This window comes from Branchiostoma lanceolatum, chromosome 18 (genome assembly GCF_035083965.1).
Source record: "Branchiostoma lanceolatum isolate klBraLanc5 chromosome 18, klBraLanc5.hap2, whole genome shotgun sequence".
NCBI lineage: Eukaryota > Metazoa > Chordata > Leptocardii > Amphioxiformes > Branchiostomatidae > Branchiostoma > Branchiostoma lanceolatum.
Genome location: NC_089739.1, coordinates 14069124 through 14095966, shown reverse-complemented (window position 1 = coordinate 14095966; position 26843 = coordinate 14069124). Strand labels below are relative to the sequence as shown.

The following is a 26843-nucleotide window of genomic DNA, read 5'->3' as shown; positions in this document are numbered from 1 at the left end:
ACGGAACCTGACCTCTGCTTTGAAAAAGTAGCTAATTAGCACTTGGTAGTGAGAGCTTGTAGCACATTTGCTACTCATATAGGCAACAAAGGCAACAGCTATATCATTTTGTAACATAATGGTCTGTACCGCACTACTTTCAAGATGGGGTTGTCGGTCTGTCATTCTGCAGTTTCTAAAAATACTGCTGTGGTGCCCAAAATCGCCATATCTTAAAAAAATACAAACAAGCCAAAATTCCCACAAGTCCATCAAAAGGACTCGTAGTCGGTCATTTCCTTAGCTTTTTTGTCGAATTATCATCGGTGCTTCTGTAACTGGTTTTTCTTTTCTAGGTAGGCTAGTCGGCACTACGCTAATCCCCTTTTATCTCTTGGATGAGGTAGTCCACATTTTGCCTGGCCTATACCCCTTGACCTGTCCAGCATGGGTGACCCTGTCAGGAGTGCTAAGGGTCCTATGCACTCCCGCTGTCACAGCTGTTATAGGGTCATTGAGAAACGCAAGTCCTCACATCGCTACAAGGCGTGGACATTGTGAGTGCAATAACACCCTCTTGGGTAGAAATCAATTATACTTTGTAAAGTATTAAAAGTATAAATATCTATATCATGTATTATCAATAACCAGGGTTTCATATATTTCATTGTACGGATTTATTTGTTATTTTTCTACCAATAAGGTTTTACAGTATTTTTTCATTTATTCAAATAAGGTACTAATTTAGAACGACGGGTTGTGCAAAGCCCTTCAACACGTAATACATCGCAGAGATAGAAAAACAATTTACATACCATTATGTAGATCATCACCTAAGCTATGAAAATGTAATAGACAATGAAAATACATCAATCCCTGTTTAAGTTATCCTCTTCCAAAGTTTCCAACAAAATAGCCGAATTATCTATTTTGAAAACGCCACTAAGCTAGCTGGCCCACACCTACACCAATTAGTCTCTGCTTGAGAGTAGTCTACAACTGAAAGATTTTGGCCATATATTACATGTCGAGAACACCATCAACAAAATGGAAGTTCCGCTGCATTCCGCAACTTCTCGAGCCATGCTGTCCACAAACACACAATCACACGGCATCGAAAACATTTTTGCCGCCAACATGTGCTCGCTGCTTCTAAATCATAGTTTAGCCGTAGATCCCACTTGCAAGTGCGGGTTCAATTCATATGTAGGTCAAAGATGGATCTTTATTTAAATGAGTTAGCATCAACAGGTTGTTTAGGCTGTATAAGAATACCAGGATCTATATTCGATCTGCACAGGCAATGTTACAAAAATTGCCCGAAAAAAAGTCTAAGTCGAAACCACATAAGGTTTAACTTTGCATTTGACATGAGGGTTCCTAATACAATACAAAGCGGTGCCAAGACCTGTCAAAAGCCCCACAACAACTACAGCGGCAGACGCGATCAGTGCAATATGTGGAAGTCCCAGTGACTGGTCATCCTGCAAAGTAAAGGGAAAATACGTCATTTTTTTCTTCGTAATTTGCAGATTACACGGGCAAGATGTGGTGGATGGCTGTAGTGGATCAAAATGCGATTTACAAGAGATCGTAGCCTCTGTAACAAAGTCATATGCGAATTGATTTGGTCAAGTCCAAGCTCATTGCACAACAATTGTATCAGAGGCACTGTAAGACAAAGCATTGTATTACTTACAATACTGTCTAAGCAACACAGATATAAGTGTTCCGTACCTGTGAATCCCCCTCTAACACGGTGGGTGGAGTTTCGGTCGTCGTGAGAGATTCAGGCGTTGGAATGTAGTAGTTCACTATGCACTGGGCAATATTTCCTTGCTTGTCTGCCACAGTCACTGTACCTGTTGGTTTGCAGCAGTTGGAACTAAGTTGAGGGAACGACAAAGATACTGTTTAAAAAAACAATCATCGACATGTAACATTAAAAGCAATATAGATACCGAGCAACTTCACTATCGTTGATGACACTCACACAGCAATCATCGCTGCTTCCTTCAAAATGACACTTCTGAAATGGCTTACAGGGTACGCGCTGACCCTGATATTTCGCTGTAGTTACCATTATTACAGGTTCGCAGATTGAATCGCGAACACGCTGGTGTTTTTGCTAGTTATAGGACAAGCGTTATGTCGTCATAAACATCCCAGGCGGGTCATTAACCAGTAAATGCTACCGACCTGTATGTAGCTGTGATGCTCGTTCCAGCAGTTCCAAGACTAAATGTTGAGTGGTTAAACGTGACTCCATTCCCATCGGGCGTTGCGGTAAGACTGTAGATACCGGATTCTTCATCTTCAACCTGAACATCGATGGACCAGGGATGACTATCACAGGTAGAGGGGTGTTGCTGTTCAATGGTGCATTTGCCAGTCGTCGCCATTATTGTACATGTTGGTGAGACGTTGTCCACCGTCTGAAAGTCGATATCGTCATCAGTTATAAGTGTCGTTATGACGAATAGCTAGGTAGGAATATTCTCCGGACACGTATTTTCTATTTGATAAAGTGTCATAGCTTTTCTCTTTGAGTTGTTAGTTTCTACGTGTATTTTCCAGGCAATTCTATAATGAGCATGCTTTGAAAGACAAAATAGTTGCACATTAAGTGAAAAAGTAATTCCCTCTTGTGTCTATTTTAATAGCAGATAATTGCTAAGAAACTGTCATACCGGCGTTGTATCCGCCTTCGGGGTAGATTTAGTTGTTGTGGATGTTACTGGGGAAGATTGCGTAGTTGTAGATGTCAGTGGGGTAGAGGTCGTTGTTGTAGGTGTCGTTGGCGAAGAGGTTGGTGTGGATGTCACTGGCGTAGATGTCGTTGTTGTTGATGTCACAGGAGTAGAGGTCGTTGTTGATGATGTTGACGGGAGAGGGGTTGTCGTTGGGAGAAGGGTCGTTGGAGGGGATGTCGTTGGTTGAGAGGTAGTTGGCGGTGGGATGGTCGTTGGTTGAGGGGTTGTTGGTGGTGGGATTGTCGTTGGTTGAGGGGTTGTTGTTGGGATGTAGTAGTCCACCGTACACTGGGCAATGTTTCCCTGTTTGTCTGCCCCAGTCACTGTTCCTCTTGGTGTGCAGCAGTTTGAGCTACATTGTGAAATAATAAAAGTATACTTGAAACTGATTTCGCATCATACTTCATAGGCATATCATTCTCTTATACAGACTTTTATCTCAAATCACATATAATGAGTGATTGGTAATAAAAAATCCAAATTCAATAGCAGCTATTAGTCGCTCTCATGACTGCTAAATGAAATTTCACTATGTACGTTCTCTGTAGCTTTTTCTTCGAATGAATCGATTATAAAAACACATGTAGCTTAGACTGACACAACTAGTCTATAGTTCATTAAGATACTTTCCAACCGTGCATTCTCTTATTACTGACCTGTATGTAGCTTCGATGTTTGTTCCAACAGTTCCCGGACTGAATGTCGAGTGGTTAAACGTGACGCCACTCCCCGCAGGAGATGCAATAAGACTGTAGATACCGGATTCTCCATCTCTCACATGGACATCTATGGACCAGTGATGACTGTCACAGGTAGAGGGGTGTTGTTGTTCAAGGGTGCAGTTGCCAGGAGCCGTCACTATTGTACACGTTGGTGAGACGTCATCCACCGTCTGAAAATTAACATTGCTATTAAATAATCAAATAAAAATGTAGCAAACGAATGACTGGGTAAGAATCTGATATGGATAAATTGTGGGAACTTCAAAATATACAATGTAAAGCTATTGGATACATACTTACCACTACGATTTGTGGTTCGACGGTCACTCTGACAACCAGCGAGTTTGAAGAACCTCCCGGTCCTGACACAGTTAACGTTGTAGTACTAAGGATATGAACAATATGACAGAATTATCAGAAATCCGATCAAAGATTTTCCCAAAATTTAATTCAGTCGGTCCTGTATGAAGTTCTGAGTATTTCCATTTTTACCAACTGTAACCGTAGGATGCATTTTTGTTGCACTTTTTTTTAATATGTGATATATATATGCCGGTGGCAATGCTTAAGCCAAGTTTGACACTCAATCTTTAAGCAGTGCGCATTGCAGAAATCTGTTTACATTCATATTGTGTGATCGATGTGTGATGTGCCTTGAAAGACTTTATTCCATACCTTGTTAGACCAACTGCCGCTGTGCTTGGAGCAGCAAATCTGATATACCCAGTTATGTTTGCATTCTCCTGCAATGTAGTTGATGCTGGCGACACAAACTGGACCATTGAAGCGTCGTCCGTTGCTGCCAGAGAAAATGTGCCTAGTGCTCCGTGGTTCACAAGCAGAAAATGCACGTCTGTAGTGCCTCCGGCAAAGAGGGGATCTAGAGTTGAAGTGTGAAAGGAAGATGTTCAGGTACCTTAGATTATACGGCGGCTGCGTTAATCTGATAGAACTCTGACTATCGCCTAGTTTGTGCTGTCTAAGTTCTTCCATGTAAGAAAGCAAATTTTATACATACGTCTTATCATGATATTTTGCCATGATATAGGAAAGAGCAAATAAGTACACGGAAGTAAATACAACTTTTTACCTATTTCACCCTCCAGAACCAAGTTGAAACTTTGTGGCTGGATGAAAGTTGACTGAACACGCTGAAACACGGTGTTGTTGACATCCCTGCCTTCAATCTTGACCCGAAATTCCTGTTGAAAGTAATGTTTGATTTAAAATTCGGCATATAGTAATTGTTGCATTTTCTCTCATAAGTGTCCTGATACTAAAATCACATTGGCATTGGCGTATCATTCTGCATGATACCAGAGGAATCAATATTTCACAAGCTATGTGATACTTACATCTGTTGGTATCGAAACTACAGCAGAATACTTCGCTGCCAGAATTCCAACGGCTGTCATGGCAGACGACACCAACTCATTTCCTACTTCGTTGACGAGTGAAATTCTTGTCAACTGTTGGACATTTTCTGAGCCAAGAACGTCCACAATTACAGTTGTATTAACCCCTGTAAAATATATGCCAGGTGATTATTATACGGCCAATATGAATGGTATGTGTTGTGTTATTTTTTTTTTATATTCAGGATAATAAAAAAATCATTAGATGCATTGCTTCATGTATTTGTCCTCTGGCAAAACTGTAAAACAGTAGTGTCCTTCCACCGACATTTTGGGTTGAGGGTCAATTAGCAATCAAAGGTGTATGAATAAGTCAGTCAGTCAATCATTGAGTCATTAAGTAAGTGGATGTTTGAGCGTGTGATTGAGTGAATGAATGAATGGATGCGGGAATGATTGATGGAGTGAGCGACCAAGACAGTAAAAATCCCAAAGTCACCTGCAACAGGTCGTCCATCAATTGGCAGCAAGATGCCGTTGCTTGTGGTCTTCATAAACTGGTACGAGAAGTCCACAATACTCTTTCCAGTAACCTCCAACATGTACTGTTGTGAATCTGAAACAAGCCACAATAGAAAGCTTATCAAGCTATCATCATCATTCATCATCATAATCATAAACATTGTTCATCCTCGTTACGAGGTGTAGCAAGAAAAGTTTGTTCTCCAGCACTGCTTGTCGCTCATTGCTGAGAGAAGTTCACGTCCTTCTAAGTTAGTTTTTGTTTCTATGAGTGTCTTTAGTGTTTGGGCAACTTTTTCTTCTCTTCGTGTCAGGGGTACAAAGTAGAAGACGCCGGCTGGTTCTCTACTACGTGACCCTCTATTAGATTTAAATCAAATACAGTACATTACAAGTTTAGTTTTGCGACGACATATCATGAAATATCCTACGGCGTCGGCAGATTGGATTGCTCGTAACGTAGTGGTACCAATTCTCGACCGACTTTTTTCGAAACGTGACTTATGCGCGGACAGCCAAACGTGTGACCCATTGGACGAAATATCAGCTCTTGTAAAAAGACCAATGCATTGTCTGTAACTTTTACTCTGCCTGTTTAGCGCCGTGTAAACATATATACAGAGGTCTTGTAATTTGATATTTTAGATAGCAAAGAAAGGTCTGGCGGCAGTTACTTTTAGAACGAACAAGCTATCGTGCAACTTAGAACAACGGATAAAAAGTGCGATGTTGAAAAACGTATGAAATATGTTATGCATGGCACTTCCAGGCAACTTCTTACAATTTCAGGAGTTTGATATTCTGCTGCTTCGCCGGATGCAAACGTATTTTATTGCTTTGTCTTGACAAAGTGAGTCAAGACTAAGGATCATACTTATGTTGTTCTTTATATCTTATTTTTTATTATATTTTATCATAAGAGCTGGAATCTACACGATACACCTTCACACATGGACATGGCCTAGTACCTAACGTGAACGTGAACGATAAAAGGTAAAGCACGATGACGGGTACCGCAATGATGACGGGAACCAAGACGTAACTAGGGAAGAAACAGTGCATGTGACAAAGTGAAAGATTTCCTTAACACAGTATAAAGGTAACTTACCAACCTCCAAATGTATCAGCAATTTTGCTAGATGGATGTTATTTGTACTCTGCGAGACACAGAGTAAAGTTCTCAACTTACCTGTTAATCGTAGCCGCCAAGTACCGGGAGTCGCGTTCTTGATTTGGTACACCCTGTTAGTCCCCACGTTGACAACGATTTCAGCATCAGGTGTTCCGAATACCTGCTGCATACCTGGAATATTCAGCGCCACGTTTTAATCAATTCTTATATCCTACGATATTTTTGTAGTAGCAAATTAGCCCGATAGTGGGGGCTTGCAATACATATTCTACTCTTATAAAGGCAACAGCTATATCATTTTGTAACATAATGGACTGTACCGAACTACTTTCAAGATTAGGTTGTCGGTCTGTAATTCTGCAGTTATAAATAATACAGCTACGGTGCCCAAAATTGCCATGTTGTATTGTTTTAAAAAAACTACAAAAGGATTTTGAGTTACAGCTGTGAGCAAGCAGCTACAGACAAAGCAGTACCACCGTCGGAGATGAGAAAACCTACCACTGGGGGTCTCTATGGCTACGTTAGGTGCGCTGTTTGCTGCTACTAAGGAGATCACCAGCTCCAGGAGAGCACTGTCGACCTCCAGCGGCACAACCCTGCCGCTTCCCGCCGGCAGAGTGGCCTTGTAGAGGGTGACAGGAGCGGAGTTAGACAGGGCCACGCTGATGACGCCCGTCAGGTCGGCTATGTCTTCTTTGTCGCCTTCATAGACCGATCCGCCGGATTCCTGTGCAAGTTGTTCGTACCAGTTCCTGTAGCTTCGTTTATTGGTAATATGAGAGGTGGCTGTGGGCATAAAGTGGTTGAGTGATATAGGTTTGCGAAGTCGCATATACAACGTTCCCATGGTGTCATAATAACTGCACACACCAATTACCCAGGGGAAATGCAGAACAAAAGCAAAATGTATCACAGAATACCAGAATACATACTAGACAGTAAGGATAAACAACGAATATGTCACAGTAGAGATTGGAATTAAGGAGTATTTTGAATTCTCCTGAGATTGGAATTCCAATGGGGTTGCCATGTAGAATCTCTCCTAGGACAATTTCAGCTTCTCACAGGACAGATTAGAATTCACATCTTTCCTACGACAGATTGGAATTCTATTTTTGTATTGGGATCTTAATAAAGGATTTCTAATCTGCCCAATTCCAATCCCGAACTTGGAGTGCTGGGTAACCCAGAACTTGTATAGTCTTTGCACTTCCCTCCTTAGCTCTCCTTTTTTCTCTGCCCAAGGCTGCTGTAATGCTTTTTAACCAATCTGTCTAATTCTGCTTTCTGCTGCTTCTCATTCGCCGCCATCAAGCTACTTTATGCAGTCACTCTGACATCAACTTTGGAGCTGCCTTAGGGAATCTAGCTATTATATATCGAGTCACTAACTCATGATGGCAGTATGCAGGTGTCTCTGATTTACACATCGGTGGCATTTGCAAACGGCGATTGATGCTAGGAGAATTCCAGATTCTCCTGAATTGCTATCTTTACTGTGACAAGTGTACCTCACCGGAGTAAACTGGACGCAAGAAGATGATATAATGACTGTGAAAAAATACATCAAATGCAAACAAATTCTTATTTACCTTTAGAGTAGGCTTGTTCCTGTCCATCTTGTAAGTTGCGCCTGGTGCACGAACCTGTCAACAGAAAATTAAGACGCGCTTCCTTTTCTTGTATCAAGGCTGAAATGCTGCTGTATTTTTCTGGATCTTTTGGATCCGCGTCTGTGAATACGAACAACTTAGAATTCGGCAGGCAGTTGAGGAGAGCTAGTTCAATTCCAGAAAAGCAGTACTCAGGACAGTCTGCTCCACCGTGCACTGTCAGCGCGTTGAGCCAGGTTATCATCTCGTTTGGGTCTCTGGTTGTCTGGATAGTAGTTAGGTCGGCTGAGGTGAAAAAAAAAGTTTGTAAATTTAACTCTATCCAGACGGGGGTTGATATCTTAGCGTTGGTGCTAGGACTACCAAGCCTAGTGACTTTCCCGTTTCATTGGCAATGTATTTTTAATGATGAAATGTGTTTATCATTTTTAGTATTGGCATAGAAAGGGGTTTCCGACAGGCATATTTGATAGAATTCGCTAATTACGGTTGAAACAAGAATGATTCAAGTTTTTTCTAAACCACACGTGTTTTCCTACATATAGTGTAGTTTAATGTACCATTTTTGAAATGATTTGATATCCATATATGAGTTCCCCCACTCCAGAGGAATGCAAAAAAACGCGTGCATCAATTCAATAAATCTTCAAAACAGAACTGTAAACGAAATACACATGACCAAGAGAGGGTACTTAAACCAGAACACAACGCAAGACCTAAGGCAAACATGATTTTGTAAAATATTGATACCATTGACACCATATATACAAATATAGCGATACACGTAATACGTAGGTACAAATCTTTTTGTAGTCTTTACAATGCTCTCTGCTGTCTATATGATCAAAAATTGTTGGCTTATTCTAAACATTATTAATTACCATAATTGATCTTTTATTTACATCGCATTTATCATCTTCGTTTATCATATCAAATACGAAGCTATTATGAAGTTTATTGGTCTTAAAGAATATGGTATTACTTACCCGGATCACTGAATGTAGACAGGATGTAGTTGTACGGTGCGTTGGCTGTGCCTGTTGTACTTTGGACTATCTGAACAGTCTCTCGTCGCACTGCTTCAACGTCATCCCCCATGCTGCCTGACACATCTATGACGAAAACCATGGAGTTCCCCGATCCAAGGTTCAAGACTTCTCTGAAGTTGTCTTCCCCAATTTGGGACAGCAGGCCGTAACCTGAAAGTTGTATGGAAAGTTAGCACTGCATAAAAGAATTTGGCAACAAAAATTCTTACCCTGATTGATGGACCTTGAGCCGATTGATGGACCTTGAGCCAACACCTACTAATGATACTTACAACATGCTTATAAAAAAGGCTTGATTGTGTTGGGGGTGGTGGTGGATTATTAATAATAAGTTTATTGCAAATTCATGCCCGAAGGCTAAATGCAAATAACATACATAAAAGAACAGTGTACAAAATAGGTATAAAAGCTGCTTATCTAAATTATACAAATGTAATTGTCTATAACTAGGGAAGGGTTTGGCTTCTCTTTTGTAAGCAATGGAAGACGTAATGTCCCACCTTTTCTATAATTTGTGGGTTTTTGGTAGTTAAAAGAAGAATAGTCTTTTCTTTGTCTGTAAGCTTAGGGAAATTCGGATAGATTTTAGTGGTCTGAATAGACAACTCATTTCGTGCATTATCATGAAATGAACAGTTTGAAATAAAGTGTATTTCGTCTTCCACGGCATTTGTATTGCAATACTTACAAAGTCTTTCGTATATAGGTAATTTTCTATATCGGCCTCTCTCTATTTCAAGAGGATGAGCACTAACTCTAATTTTGCTTATGGCTGAGCGTAGATCAAAATCTGCAAGATCAAGATAACTCTCTAAATTGTACATGGTTTTACATTTTGCATAGAATCTTAACTTACCGCTGTCGTTTACCAAGGTATGAAAAAATGATTGTATATATATATCTGTTAATCTCCTTCTCAGCGCTTTTCCGACATGTTCAGGTTTACAATGTGTATTACCGGAGTGCCACAAATAGGAATATCCATTGTAATCTAATATGTCTTTAACACGTTGTAACAATGTTCGTCTACGGGTATTCGTCGGAAGACTTTGCTGTAGATGGAGTGCGTCCGCTTGGAGGATGTGTGTAGATCTATCGATTTGAACCAGACGTTACCAGAATTTAACTATATATATACATATATCTATATCTAATGGGAATCTACCTAAATCTGCTCTACATGCTACATTGCTACTATTTCTAAAAACACCAAGAACATTTTTGCAGAATTGGTTGTGTACGTTTTCAATAGGCGACGCATCATGTAGTTGTTCTGTCCCCCAGATTTGGCATCCGTACAGAAGGATCGGTTTTATGCAGGTATCAAATATCTTTAGAAGGCCGCGTGGTAAGACTGATGAACGAATGATAGATTTGAAGCTATAAATGGTTTTACGTGCCTTAAGTGACAGCTGCTTTTTGGCTAGAGTGAAGCTACCTGATGATGTGAGGGTTAGGCCTAAATAGCAATAGGAGGGGACATTGTCTATTGTGTTATTTTCAAAGTAGAACTTTTGCTTTGGAAAAGAACGACCTGCCTTGTTAAATATGATTACTTTTGTTTTCTTCATATTTACTTGGAGCTTCCATTTGCTACAAAAGTCACTTAGTCTGTTAATTGCAGATTGCAGACCTTTGTCTGATTCTGAAAATATAACAACATCATCTGCATACAATAAGCATGAAACATAAAGATTATATAAAGTTGGTGGCATACACTCTAAGTTATCTAACTCTTTAACTAAATCATTAATAAATAAATTAAAAAGGGTGGGGCTCATGTTGCAACCCTGACGGACACCCTTGTCGGTCACAAATGGTGGTGTCAGACCAGATTTTGTTTTTACACAAGTTTCAGGTTTACTATATAAACATTTGATTAACTTATAGAAATTCCCTCCTATTCCTGAATTTAGCAATTTGAAACGGAGCCCTTCCCTCCAAACTGTGTCAAATGCTTTTCTAAAATCTATAAAACATGAATAAAGGCGTTTGTTGTTATGGAAATATTTGGTAATTAGCGAGTCTAAGACAAAGAGATTGTCATTTGTGCCGAAGTGTTTTCTAAAGCCGGCCTGGTTGGGGGAGATGAGTTTATTCTCATCTAAAAAAGTGGTTAAACGTGTATTTAAAACTGATGTGAATAGTTTGGCCAGGCAGCTGGTGACCGAAATTCCTCTGTAGTTACTAGGGTCATCTTTTGCCCCGCCCTTGTGTAGGGCCACAATGTGGCTAGTACACCAATTCTGGGGAAAATAACCAGAGGAAAGAAAAAGGTTAAATAGTTTGGTCAGGGGTTCTATAAGAGTGTGCGGGGAGCTTTTTAACATTTCATTGAGGATTAGATCATTACCTGAGGCCTTTCCATTTTTAAGGTCTGAAATTGCTTTACTGATCTCGTTACTCAGAATCGGACTGTCTAGGGGGTTGTCTTTTAGGTCGTTCTCTAACTTCAATAATTTGCTTTTTATTTGAGTTTCAAAACTGTCTGATGATATTGAAACGTTGGAGGTGGAGGTGGATTCTTTACCATAAAGATTTTTAAAGTGCGAATGGAGTTTTTCTTCGGTAATTACATCTTGAGTATTTGACTAACTATTGCTATTGGACTTGAAGTCTTTCAAGAGTGACCAAAATGACGAAGGATTGTTATCAGAGTAAGAGTTAAGTTGATTTAGGATATTATTTTTGAAATCTTTTTTGGTTTTGCGTATGAGTCTTGTGTATTGCTTTTTCTTTTTAAAATAGGACCCTCTGAGAAATGGGTTACGTGGGTCTTCGGAGAGAAGTCTACCTAGGTTTTTTAAGTTCTTGTCTGGCCGAAGCGCATGTTTGTTCGAACCATCTTTTTCTGCTTTTTTGTTTATTACACCGCTGTTTTAACCTTTAGGTTGGTAGCAAGTTGGTTTTCCAAGAAGGTCACCGGGTGTTCTGCCGTTTAGAATTCTAATTTTGCTGTTTATACAGAGGTCGATCAGATTTTTTCCAAATGTAGTACTTTGACCATCATCCATACTAGCTCTGGGCAGGGGGTGATCGAAGTTATAATCTTTAGGTAGAATTTGTGAATCTAACGGGGAGTCATCTACTATATAGTCATTCAAGGAACCTACTCTTGCGTTTAAATCGCCACCAACCAATATTTCTCCGAGACTACTAAAATGTGAAATTTCATTTTCTAGCACGTCGAAAATATCATAGGTTCTGTTGGTGTGAATAGTAGACCCCTGTGGACTGATATATACTGAAGCTAAGTAAATATCTCTATCATAATCAAACAGTGTTTTATCTAATTTTACCCACAGTATATCCTCACATTTGCTTTCAAGCTTGGTAACAAAGTGTTTGTATTGTTTTTTGAACATAAATAAGATGCCGCCAGAATTACGCCTGGCCCTTTTTGATCTAATTCTAGTTGTACTAAAATGTAAATAGCCAGGAAAGGATACCTCACCTTTATGCCAAGTTTCCAATAGAGAGAAGAAGTCAAACCCTTCTAGATGACTAGTGAAATCTCTATCCTCTAGTTTACTACCAAGTCCATGGACATTCCAAAAGCCGATGGAAGTGCCAAAGTTTCTATGTCTAATAACTGTCTTTGTGCTACGGGTCCGATGTGGGAAACACATGATTATCCGGAGCCGCGGGGTCGTTCATTGAGTCCAAACATTGAGCCGTTTGTATGTCCGTACCAGCTTCCTTCAGAGCCGTAGTAGGGGAATGGAGGTGGTGCAAACCAGAAGGGAGGCCTCCTGAAGAACGCTGGATTCCCGCCGTATGCCTCTGTGGGGGAAGGCCATTCCTGCAGCCATCGGTCAGGTGGGGTCGGCGTAGGGCGATTCATCTGGACGGGGCCGTTCGGGATGGCAGGTGGGGGGAAGTACTCCTGACGTGCACGTGGTGCCTGATGGTTGGTGCCTGATATAGACTCCTTCCATTGTGGATCTCGTATCGGTCCAGGTCGGTTTGGAGGTACTCCCGTGTAAGATTTGGGCTGGCTGTAGTGCACACTACCGTTCAAGTATGGGGAGGGAGATCGTCTACCTCCTCCACCGTGCCTAGATTGTCGGTACTGATTTGGCTTGACAGGTCCGTTGTAGGTTTCGCGCCTAACATCTGACTTGACAGGACCGTCGTGGCTACCGCGCCTGGTGTGATTGTTACTAGGCGATTGTCTCCCTTTGTTGTATGGAGTGTAGTTGTTCTTGAAGCCAGGGTTGTCTTTGTTCGCATTACTGCGCCCATTGTTGCGTGGGGGTTTAGTGTTGTTTTTGGCCGGCGTAAGCCCCAAGGCGCTTGTTGCCTGTCTTTTCAGGTTGAATGCCAGGATTCTAACGCCATCATTATTGAGATGGTATCCGTCTCTTTCAAACACGTTTGGATTGTACTCACCATCAGTCCACATCTGTGAATGGTTCACATAAATCAGTGACTCGTAAGACTTGCACATATCTTCGACATGATGGTTTATAGCTGCGATGTCCTTGTTCAGGTTGGGTCGGTAGTCAGAGTCTTTTCTCGGCGGCACTGCAGAGATCACGATCTCAGCTTCTGGGAATAGTGACCTTGTCGTGCTTACTACCACTTCAACCTCGGAGATGACGGTCTCCTTTGACTTTCCCATAATGTCGTTAGTGGCCATGTGTAGAATCACCGTGTTTGGTGTGGTGTCTTCTTTGGAGATGTTTTCCATGACTGTTGGTGCAGTGAAAAGGTTCGGGGACCAGTATGGCATGGGGATGTCGGCGGTAGGGCACAGCAGATTGGGTTTGAGCTTGTGTGCGTTAGAGTCACCTATAAGCACTACTCGCTTTTGTTTCTGATTCGAACCACTTACTTCGTTTTCTTTAACAGTTTCATCCGTAGTGGGTTCCTGCGTTAGAACGTCAAAACGGTTAGCTGTCGGTAGTGTGTAATCGGGGAGGGTTTCCGTCGGTTTGGCATTACTCGCCTTCCCTTCCCGTTGAATCGTCGGTGGCCGAGATATTTAACGTATCCCTCCATCCCCGCCACAGAACGCGCCAGAGCGGGGCAACCCGATCCTGTCAAAATCAGTGTCGGTGCCCGCCTTGTGTACCATCCAAATATCGATTGGCAAGTAGTTGTACTGCCTGGGATTGACTCGCATCTGGTGTCTTGGGGACAGGTCCGCTATTCATTCTCAAAGTGTAACCATGATAAAAAACAAAATATTTTGTACTGACTGTTTTGTTTACACTAGCAAGGAACTGCACTGAAATATCAAAATGATTCGATCAGCTATCGGGAGGATGAAAGAGAAGAAAACAGAGATGCAAGTCCATTTTATAGTTAACTCCTACTTACGAAGATGCCAAGGACCAAGAAACTGCCGTAATGTGTAAGAGTAATCCTCAGCAGCTATGTGAGGATGCAAGATGCACACCAGAGGATCTGCCAAGAGCAACGGAGAACAGAGAGGACTGGAGGAGGAGGGTTATGGCCATCCGTGACATCTCACGCCAAGATGATGATGTGATTAGATTCAAAAGAGTTGATGGTTTCTGTTTTGTAGCGAAGGTGGAGGGAGAGAGACCACTCCTAGCTCACCCACCTCAACCGAAAACTCTGCTCGGAGAATATGATGAGTTGTCACTCAAACAACCATACACAAAATAACTAACAATAAACAAATGGTATAGAATATAGTAATTAGACAATATTTACCTGGTGCAATGAAGAAGTCGGTCGTTGCCTGGATCGCTGCCTGTGCGGCCTGTTCATGTAGATAGTAGTGGGGAGACAGACTGGGAACACTCGTCTCCTTGTTGATTCCTCCAGTCGGGACGGTCAGTCTGGAATCATCAGTCAAACCACCATGGCTGCACTTGCCTGTTGTTGAACTGTAAGCTAAAAATGGAAAAAAAATGTATCCAAATCTAATAATGTTTCTACAGGATCTAGAAAATCATGACCGATTGTCGACAAATTTGGTATTAATTCTATCTAATATCTCAAAGTCAACATGACATTATGACTTTCTCTTTATTGATGAATGATTCGAACTGTTAATCAAGTAATGGATACAATGATTCTTTTGTCATCATGTTGGTTTATCGGAAGAAAGGAAACAGACAGAAGTATACGTAAAATGTTTTCTTTTTTAATTTTATTTCATGTGAATGCAAAATTGTACTTACCCGGTGGTTTGACTTTCGTTTGACCACTCTTGTAGCCACTCGTCAGCAGACTTTGCAGTAGGATGTTACTTCTGCAATCGATAGTTCCTCTTTCGGGAAAATATAAGCAATAGAAAGACATTGACCATCTGATTCTATTTAAATCAACATCAAGGGAATGTAACTAACAACTGTGCAAACATTAATTTCATTAATCTTAAACGTGTTTGAGCAGAAAAGAGGCATATGCATGAAGAAATGTGTTGTGTGCAATTTTACTAGACTACAAAGTTTATGCCATTTATTTATACTCATTGGCTTTTAGGCTGCACCATTTTCCTTCACACGTTCACAACTGCTCGTGCGTTTCGAGAACTTCCGTTGCAGATTGTTTAACACATAAGATGTCAAGCAATAGTAACCGTTGCATTTTATGGCGCATAAAAGACTACTTACGAATTTATCGTGCAGTCTTGGCAAGTCGGGAAGGGGGTGCCCAAAGGTCGGAGAGCTCTGTCTTCCAGCCCTACAGGGTCATAAAGAGGAGAAAGTTCCATTGCCCCCGCATCGGTACTAGAGTTTGCATATACTAATTTGAAAGCCTCGGCAGAAATACCTCTTTTTCACCCAAATATTTGCAACCCTAAACATACCGAATTCCAAGGACATTTGGAAACCGAAATCGTTGCCTTTTTTTGAAAAATGTGTAAAATGGGAGATATACATCAAAACGGATGGCATATCTATAACTGAGACGGGAAACAAGCTGTCTGGGACATTTTTTATTATTAATTTGTTTGGATAACGCTTTAACTCACTATTTCTAGCTTGAGATCGCCTGAGGCGGCATGCGATGCAGAGCGCCAGCTGATGATATGGATAAGTCAATTTCCTGAAAGTATTAGACTGTCTATTACTTGCTGCATTGAGGTCATATCTGGTTCATCTCTGGTATAAGTAAACATAATTACCGAGGTCTTCGTATGGAACCCCTCCCTCCAGCTCGACCCAGTTGGTGTTGCTGTAGAAGTCTTGTAAGATGTGCAGGTAAACACCGATCATTGATCTGGCAGCCTCAAAGTTGGGTGGGGTCGCCGATAGGACTGCTAGAGTGCTGTTCAGCTGTCTTATCAGCCGGTTGTTTGCTAAAACAAACATTATCTAGTTTCAGCACAAAACACAGTCACATACAAGAAAAATACAATCACATACAGCACAATTAACTTTGGGACTTTTTACTATGCAGAGTCCGTGTTTGGCTATAGTTTGTCCTACTTGAATTGTCCACCTAATATACTGGCGTCTTGTAAGTTGAAATATGATAAACATCTATTGAATAGTATTGGCAAAGAGAATACATACTCGTAATCAGACATCTAGACAATAAAGAATAAAAATTGCTTCAGAAAAGCCAATTATCTAATCTGCCCAACTTATAACTGTACATAGAAAAACAGAATGAAACATAATCAGCAGACGTTAATATAATGTGATACCACATAAAGCAAAAAACGTCAATCAAATTTATAGAAAACAAAAAAATACGTACAAAAACCAATGGAAATAAATGTCAACTGGTGAAATAACATAAATCAACGGAAAATTTCAGAATCTAATTCAACCCAACAGCATACTGCTTAAGGACGTTGCGGATATGAAGGAGAAGGGGGGACGATAAAAAGGATGCACGGATCAATTAGAAGTTGAGCTGTTTATGAGTTGCTGCATCATGATGCATAATATAGAAGATCTTTATTGACACAACAAAAGCACAGCGACTTTCGTAAGGTCTACTATATCTATACATACATGCAAACAAATAGGTGCATACAAATGATATATATACGATCTCCTGTTTGATCAAGATTTTGCTGACGATATAGCCCTCATAGAAAACAGTGAAGATGGGCTACAACAGGCAACCGACGACACAAGAGAAACAGCAGGAAGAGTAGGGCTGAAATTCAACGCCAAAAAATGCGAGGTCATGGGCATCAACACAGCCGCCCCGCCAAACATCAAAATCGAAGAAACAGCAGTCAATGTGACAGACTCTTTTATCTACTTGGGAAGCACGATCACAGCAGATGGACATAGCCACAAGGAGATCATGACAAGATTTGGGAAAGCCAGCTCAGCCTTTGGGAAAATACAAAAAGTGCTGAAGAATGGAGTACTAAGCCTACAGAACAAATTAAGGATATACCAAGCAACAGTACTATCAATACTGCTGTATGGGAGTGAAACATGGCAGATATACGCAGCAGACCAAAAGCGCCTGAATGCCTTCCACACAAGATGCCTAAGGAAAATACTGGGGATCTCATACAGAGACAGAATAACAAACAAAGAGGTTTACCACAGAACAAGCCAGAGAGAAGTGGCAGACATGGTAAGAGAGAGAAGACTAAGATGGCTAGAACATGTCCTGCGAATGGAAGAGAACAGAACAGCGAAGAAGATATTGGAATGGAAACCACACGGCGGAAGAAGAAGTAGGGGAAGGCCAAGGCTGACGTGGCGGACAAACCTGGGAGAAGACCTCGAAAGCATTGGAAGCTCCTGGCATAGAGCCAAAAGGGAAGCGCAAAACCGAGGAAGGTGGAAAAGGACGGCCCGATGTGCCTCAAAGGCACGGGAGGAACTAAGGTGGTAAGGTAAGGTAATATATATATATATATATATATATATATATATATATATATATATATATATATATATATGCATTTATATATATATATATATATATATACATATATGCATTTATATATATGAATCACCTGCTTGTATTTCCTCTCCACCCACGTGGTATTCTGCATTAGACACGTGGTCACTGTCTACACGTGAGTTTGCATCGATGATGTCTGCTATTGCCGACTGGAGCTTTCCTGCTGATGTCACTTCTGCAATAAACACAAAGAAACTTATAACTTTTGTTTATCAAACAAACACAACTACACTTACACGTATCAATCTTAACACACACACACACACACACACACACACACACATGAATATGGAGTCAAATACACACACAACACGCACACACCATCGCGTAACAAAAACACTAATACTAGAGTAAATATTTGTGCTAGCGGCAAATACAGACAGGTTTGCCTATGGAGAAGACATTACTAGCCTAATCAATACCAACCAAGAACATTATATAGGGATAATAATGCCATTGCACCAGCGTATCCATGGTCAGAGGCACACATACTGCCGATTTTCATAACTGTCGCGAGTACCCTCCTCCACGGAGATTAAAAGTATTTTTTATTCACAATAATTTACTAATTAGTAATGCCATGTTAATTTGATTATAAGAACGACATCGCATATACCATGTGCGCATCACTGTTCGTCTGTTTTGTCTGCGGCTGCCACCCTACCCTACCATTTACCCCTTTGCACTGGTATAATATTATGACGTCACATCTGACTCCCGGAAGCCTCAAAACTACTCCGTAATCATCTTCTGCCACCCTAACTTCTGCCACCCTAAATAAAGAATATTTATCTCCATTCATAAAAGAGGTATGAAACAGCATCGTTGTTTATTCAAGCTACATATATGTCGAATATAAAGCCCCTACCATTTTTGCATTTGATTTTGCAAATATAGTCATCATCAGCATAACACACCTAAAGATAATGGTTTTAGTAAAGCTACCTACACATCCAATGTGGCATCCGTAGTATTCATCGTGCAGGAAATATGAAGTTTCTTCAATAATAATGCAAATGAGGTCCCCATTAGCATAACATACATTCCATTGTATTCACCTTTACTAAAGCTACCCACATCACTAATATCACATCCCTAGCATTTACCCTAAAGGAAGTATAACTTTTCTGCATAAATTATGCAAATGAAGCCCTCATTAGCATAATGCTCCTCCATTATTTTCGACTATCCTAAAGCTGCCTACACCTCCAATATGACATCTGTAACGTTTATTGTAAGGAAAACATAGATTTTCCATAAATCATTAATAATGCAAATGAGGCCATAATTAGCATACTGAACATTCAATTGTATTCGCCTGTCCTACAACGACATTCACCTCTTATATGACATGTGTAGCATTTATCATAAGGGAAATATGAAGTTTCAGCATAAATTATGCAAATGAGGTCCATATTAACATAATACACATAAAGACGATAATGATAAGTACATATGACTTAAAGATGAAACACCTTTCCTTTACCAGTGAGGTGTTATATCAATTTCTATTAATATGTTAATTACCTTCGATCAGAGACAGAACTACACATGAATATATCAATTATCTATGTTAATTATCTAACAACGTGGATTTCGTCAAGATAGTAAAAAAACTTATCTTCTTGCCTATTAATTGATACCAGTTTAGTATTGGTTAATCTCTATTCAGCAGCAATTCAACTGCATTTTCATGTAGTGTTAACCCACAAACAAAAGTTACCAGCTTAGTCGGTGGTTTTTTTAGTGGGAAGACTGGCTGGCCTAGACAGTACAAAAAGCTTGAACTGCAAATGAATGAATATTGAATGATGGCAATGATTGATAATGTTAAATGTTCAGCAGATGATGTAATGAAGAAGCAATAGTGACGACCCTGTAAAAAGGTACCGAATTAATATTGATATGACTATCATATATTCAGTAGAAGATGTATCTGAGCTACAGATGTCATGAATAAGTAAAAAGGCGATGAATAAGTAAGAGGAATGACTTGCGTCACAGTGACAAAATTAGATATCATTGGCTGATGCACTGCTACGTAACAACATGGCGGCGCCCATAGACCACGTGATCACAATCGCACTAAAGCAATACAGGCTTTGACATACGTCAAACCTGTAATTAGCACATGCACATGAACACATATACTGTATATTCAGTCTTGTGTGCGCCTGTGTGTGCCTGTTATCATAACATGTATATGCGACTGTATGTGTATGTTCATGTGTGCTTAACGTAGGGATACAATTAAAATAAATTGACTGCAGAAATGGAAGCTTAAGCTATTCATCCCATTTTTTTAATTCAAAAAAAATATTTCAATCGAAATACGTGACAACTACTTTTACACGTGATAACGTCTGTCACAAACGTATTATTCATTATTTCACAATATGACAATTTTCAAAACCTCTTACTAGTAAATTCATGTGATAGCACCCCCCTACCCCATTAATTCACTATAAGGAGAAATTATAATGTTTGAAATCTCTTGAGAGTAAATTAATGGGATAGCACCCCTTTATTCCATTAATTTACTAGTAAGAGACATCTAGAAAAGCGTACTAGTGTATTGATGGGATAGCAACCTTTTAGCAATTAATTTATTAGTAAGAGCCATCTAGAATCGCCTGTGTTAGCATGTGTTTACACAAGCTCTCGGTCGGAGGTTAATGACCCCCACTAGGGGGCTGGCGGTTGCAGGACTGGCCTGCTGCTAGGAGCGCGATTTGTCAGGCTACAGGAGGGGTGTGTCATGGGATCTGGTGTCATCAACAACAGAACAACAACAAGTCAGAGTGCATCGTATTTGGTTGGACTAGCCGTTGACATGGCGACAAAGTCTCGAGTCTTCAACCTGTTGCTACTTTACTAGTGCCGTACCAGACTTTGACTGTCTGCTTAGCAGTTGACAATGGGATTCTAATCTTGGCTAGAGTTCATCTGATTATGTTGAGATTCGGAGGTTGAGAATTACTTGACCTTTATTGTGAAAAGCAATTGAATGGGGATGTCCCTGTGAAATGTTATGTCCTGCTTTTTTGAGAGAACTTAAAAGCAAGAAGGTTCGAAATCAAAGGAAGCTTAAGGTAAGGCAGTCTAATCTGGGAGTGCAAAAGGTATCCGACTGGCACTTGGAGTGTCTTTAATTCTAAAGAGCGCACAACATATAAAACACCACACACTATGCTCAAACAAGTGCGACTATAATATCTGCTTGGAAATTGAAGACATTCTCGTGCTAGCGCACTGTATGATCATTTTCTTGTATGTGACTTGCTCTTGCACGAGGTTTTGGGAATGTGTTCAGTGGATCGTTTTATTCTGTAGACGGGGAACATCACTACCCATAATTACTACAAGCTTATTATGAATCTGCAATGTTGTATCATTTATATCAAACGGAGAGCGACCCCCCCCGGCCCCCACACACAGATACACACACACACACACACACACACACACACACACACACACACACACACACACACACACACACACACACACACACACACACTCTCTCTCTCTCTTTCTCTCTCTCTCTCTCTCTCTCTCTCTCTCTCTCTCTCTCTCTCTCTCTCTCTCTCTCTCTCTCTCCCTCTCTCTCCCTCTCTCTCCCTCTCTCTCACACTTCTCATATCTCAGAATCTATAACACAGCATCGCCACCCCCATGCGGACTTCGTTAAGCAAATATGATTTTAAAAAACGTAAACTAGTTTGAATTCGCCCTATCGCACAGATCTTATTTTTTGCCAGGGAATTAATGGGATAAAGGGTGGCTATTCCATCAATAATGATTTTACGTGCCTCTTACTAGTAAATTAATGGGATTAAGGGTTGATATCCTATCAATACACTACTAAGTGATCTTAGATGCCTCTTACTAGTAAATTAATTGGATAAAGGGCTGCTATCCCATCAATACACTAGTAAGATATCTTATATGTATCTTACTAGTAAATTGATGAGATAGAACTTTACAAATAGAAGTTATCCCAACTTGTTTATTGTTTATTGTTTATTGTTTCTTCGCATATGTACAATATAAAAAAACAAAGAGAAATAGAGTAAAGAATACATGCAGGAGAGGCCAGAAGCCTATACGGCTTTTCGGGGGCCTCCCCTAAACTACTCAAATGGAATTTTTACAAAATTATATATCATCGAAACTAAGAAAAACTAACGAAAGAAGAAATTGGAATTTTAACATAAATCCTAATGAAACAAATGAAAAGAAGAGGAACTACAAAGTAAATTATGAGTTGTAAACATAATAAGTATTATAATGAATAACAATTTATAAAGAAATAGGTCAAAATTATACAAAAATAACACTCATATGAATTATTTTGTCATCAGATACCAAAGGAAAAGTGGAAAACAAGGAAAACAAACAAATCAGGAGAAAGTAATACTTGGATGTTCTATGACATCTATCTTTAAAAGTTTTTTGAAACTAGGTAAAGACGAGCAGGACTGTAGAATTTGGCTGAGATTGTCAAACTTGTCAAACTATCCCGTTTTCAAACAGAAAGTATTTCAAGAACTGAATAAATGTAATAGATTATCAAATCTCAAACGGAAAGTGTTGTCCTTTTTTATTAAAAATCATATATTACTAGCTCCTTTCATCGGCGTAAGAGCGACTGATTATATGCGATTAGGTTATATATCCGAATGAATGTTTAGATACACAACGAGTAGGACAAGGTAACACCTAGCTGTTACACCTAACGGATTCATTTTCAAGGTTTATATAACATGAGGTCACAAAAATTGATTTCTTATGGGTATCGTTTGTGCTAGAGTTCGTTTTTCCATGATGAAAGGGCTTCAGAGTTGAACAACCGACAAGCTTAAGCCTGTCATTTACAAAAGGAATATACAGCGATTGGATTTAAGATTGATTGAGTACTGGAAACAACTGGTGGACGGAATTGAATAAATACAATGCAATCAATAGAAAAATGAAGTTGAAGTTGAATTCAATTTTTTTGTTCTAAACGGGACATATTGGCACAGTTCAGTACAGTACAAAAATATCCAGGAACGCGCGGAAATGAACATGAACATACACACACACAATCACACACACACACACACACACACACACACACACACACACACACACACACACACACACACACTTGTGCATACACATAAACACACAAACTAGTACATACATGCCTATATACACAACACACAAACACAATTATGGAATGCAGAAAATGCCTATACATGTACGTACAAAGAATGTAAAAAAAATGACACTTCCATACACTACACAATGATTGTCAATGGTTGCTCTGTCAGCTTAGTCCTGGTGTGTGACAGAGGTTTCGGGTAGCCTATAAAGAGGTCCTTGAATCCCAACCTATAGCTAGGTCCACTAGTAACAGCTTGTTCTTAGTACTGCTGGGAGTTTATACCTTCGACCTTGGGAGGTGAAAGCTAAAGCATTATTCTGCGACTCATCTCCAAGTGTATGGAAATAACTGTTACAGATTTTGACAATACAAGGCATAGTCTTGTTGTATCTTCGAATCAGAAACTGTAGCTTAACGCAAATAATAGGTATCATTCTTACTAACATCAGCACACAGGAAAAGTGATGATAATTTATCCACGGAAATAATTTCAGCAAAATGGAAATGACACAAAACCACGGGGAAAAAAATTATGCATCATAAAAGAGCTAAAATCAGCACCGACAATACACAGATTAAAAATTAAAGAATGTCCTTAAGATGGCCCAAAACTCATAAAATGAAGGGAAAAATGATACTTAACAACTTGAACGTGAAAATGAATTAAAACCAAACAATTACACTTAAACCCAACCATACACAATAGTCAAAAAAAGAGAACACAATCAAAATCTGCAGGTAATCACGTTAACATTTATCTTAAACTTCGAAACACAATTAATATACCGCAACAACCATGCGTCACCTAGGTATTTTTCAGACACACATATATACATGTAAATATTATAATATTATCATCATCATAATATCATGAAGTCATTGTACACACCTGTATATATTTTTGTTCTGTTTGTTTCGTGTGTGCGAAAAGGCCGTCTAGCCTGGGATAAATAATAGATGAATAAGACGATAAAAAGCTCCATCTAAGTGTAATGAGTATATAATGTACCCCCCCCCCCTAAGTAATCTGTTACATTATACGGCTAGATGTGTTCTTCATGTGAAAATAAAACAATCCAATATTTCCTAGTGTATAAGTTGTTAGGTATTGCGAAATCCAAATACAAGTAGCCAAATTGTTTTTCTAACAGTCGAAATACGACAACCTTTAAACCTGCTTTTGACCCTTGAAATTTGTACTGTGCACCTGCGTGCCACATTTGTTAGCATTATCCCTAAAACTTCGACGATTTGCTAGAGGAGAGGGCACTTTTATATGCCTACACCTTACCTATCCCTAGGTTACTTTCACAAGATGGAAGGTTTTAGAAATAAGTAGATTGTAATGCCTGAAATATACCAATAATGGCTTAGAGGCAACTATTAGCAGCGTTCGTTTGCTTTCCCAGACGTACAGAGGGTAACGAATTGTAATATCCGAAAGTGTCCGGCCCAGTACAAATCAAGGCATCAACATTAGGTGTATCATAATATAGTACACAACTACCAACATAGGTCATAGATAGATAAACGACCATGCGCACGGTCCAAAAGATATGGTATTTTCTACGTTATTAATCCTAGAAGTTAGCAGGGTATATAATGTTCACCGTTTATGTAACGTTGGGTAACATAAATTCGCGGGGTACTTAAATTCGAGATTTTTCGAAAACGGGGTATTTAGGGATATGTGTTAGATGCAACATAAGTAATACCGCTAGAAATGCAAACCTGACAGACTAACGTATTCAGAACACTGGCTGAAAAGCTTCTATAACCATGCATTAGAAGTTGGCGACGTCAAAAACTCTCCGTCCCTTATTGACAGAGTATGGGGGCTTCGTGGGAGAATCACACTGCACGGTTGTTCGCTGGTTTTTAAGACAAATGTCACATCTCCTGCCTGCTAAACACAATTATTTACAAGACAACTTATTACAATCTAATTTGCTAACTTGATTCTAAGTGTGATCAATCATCAAAACTCCTCTTTGTTGCTACAACCTACGGCACGTGTATTTTCCCGCCGCCATATTATTACCGAGAATCCTGTCGTCAAGCAGACGACAAAGGTTTGTGAGGAACACTTTTTTGTCTAAATGTTGCGGGTGATAGTGGACTGAAGACGATATTTTCCTCAAAGTTTGCTCCTAACACAACAAGGAACACATGGGCATAGTAGTATAACCATTACTACGGCATCCAGCTAACTTTCTATTAATAATGTACACGTTGCCATGACGGTGGGGATCGACTTTGAGTGACGTTCTACCGACTCAACAAACGGGATGTTACCGAAGGCCTGATGTGTGCGGTACGGCGCCGTTTTTTCGTGTATTTTTTTTGACTTGGACACGTCTATATCCATAGCACTCTCCTCAAGCCAAGGACGGAACGAATAGCTGCTGTATAAAATGTAATAAGCAGTAAGATATTCAAGACGAATCTTCTCTCCCGAAATAACGTTCACACCTGTCCGACAACACCGTCATTGTGCGTGCGGCGGACGGTAGTTTCAAGTTGAAATATTATGGCGTCAGCACGACTAGAGACAAAATCTACCATATATATGATTAGTGCAAAGATAGTACATGATACTGACAGAATAATAGAAAAAAAAGGATGGTTTATTGTTCTGCTAGATTTATTTCAGTCAACCATTATCGGAAAAATGGCGAATTTATGTTACCCAACGTTAGAGGTTAATTTATATTTCGGTGACAAACCACCCATTAATTTTTTTCAATGATTTAACGGGGCAAATTTAATGTTTTTATATACTATCTATCTATCGGCCTTCATCCGGGACTAAACAATAGGTACATACTTCACTCCACATTTCACTTACAAAGCAACATTTTTCCTAAGTGTTGTTATATACAATCAAACCTACCCTTCCAATACATAGATATATGAAGACCAAGATATGTACGATTCGCATAAACTGATGGGAAAAAAAGTGATCCCGCGAATAACGTCCGTCTTTTGATGACAACAAGACTCTGTTTGACAAACCAAGAGCATATTAGCTTTGGCCGCTATACAGCGTATGTGATCCAGTTCATTTACCCAACACTACTAGGATACAAATCTACACATTACAGATGATGTTGACTCTAGATAGGGTTGCGCAAGATTGCTGGTGGTTTGAAGAATGCGATTGGTTGACCTTGTGAAATAATTGTATCGTTGAATTAATGATAGCTGAAATAACAATAAATGTTGGATTTTCAATTCTAGATAATTTAGATCTTGTCTAATCAGGGCAGTTTGGTCCTGGAGATAGGTTCCTGGTAAAGCACTAACAGAATATAAATGAAATATAAGATAATTTCCATACCTCCATAATATGCCGTGAAAAGAGTTGTTGGGTTGAGTGGATCCAAATTCTGTAGTTGTCCTGAAGTGAATGACGTTCCACTTGGAGGGTTGTCTTCTAAAAACTTGGCTGCAGCTTTGAGAACTCCGATCTGGGTTATTTCCTCATGGGTGTAGTCCGTGGGGTTCAAGGTGTGAACCGTACTCAGTCTGTTTGGTAGAAATCCTTCAACGGTTATAAACGTTATAAACAGCAAAATCGTAACTGCCCGTAAATTCGCCATTTCGAGTTACAAGCTACATGACAAAATTCGCGTCGTAAGTGTGGTTGTTTGTCCTCTGGCCAAGCCAATCGCGAGCTCTTGCCAGATTAATGTCTT

The 26843-nt window shown here is 39.8% G+C and overlaps 1 protein-coding gene across 3 annotated transcripts; it reads right to left on the bottom strand.

Moving 5' to 3' along the window:
• Positions 1-641: 641 nt before the first annotated feature.
• LOC136424393 (von Willebrand factor A domain-containing protein 7-like) lies at positions 642-26843 on the bottom strand. 3 transcript variants are annotated; one of them, XM_066412978.1, is made up of 20 exons: positions 26486-26840; positions 18046-18168; positions 16237-16410; positions 15722-15791; positions 15287-15375; positions 14814-14996; positions 9066-9278; positions 8059-8364; positions 6965-7252; positions 6521-6634; positions 5309-5425; positions 4810-4976; positions 4545-4656; positions 4130-4334; positions 3755-3839; positions 3389-3624; positions 2670-3084; positions 2179-2414; positions 1717-1864; positions 642-1463 (listed from the first exon to the last, which is right to left on the bottom strand). In XM_066412978.1, the coding sequence occupies exons 1-20, from the start codon at positions 26745-26747 to the stop codon at positions 1311-1313; spliced, it is 3696 nt and encodes a 1231-aa protein (XP_066269075.1). In that variant the 5' UTR covers positions 26748-26840; the 3' UTR covers positions 642-1310. The 3 variants fall into 3 exon arrangements, 2 of the variants coding, with proteins under 2 accessions (XP_066269075.1, XP_066269076.1); XR_010753882.1 differs by having other exon boundaries at positions 1350-1463; positions 1717-1841; positions 26486-26843; XM_066412979.1 differs by lacking the exons at positions 2179-2414; positions 2670-3084 and having other exon boundaries at positions 26486-26839.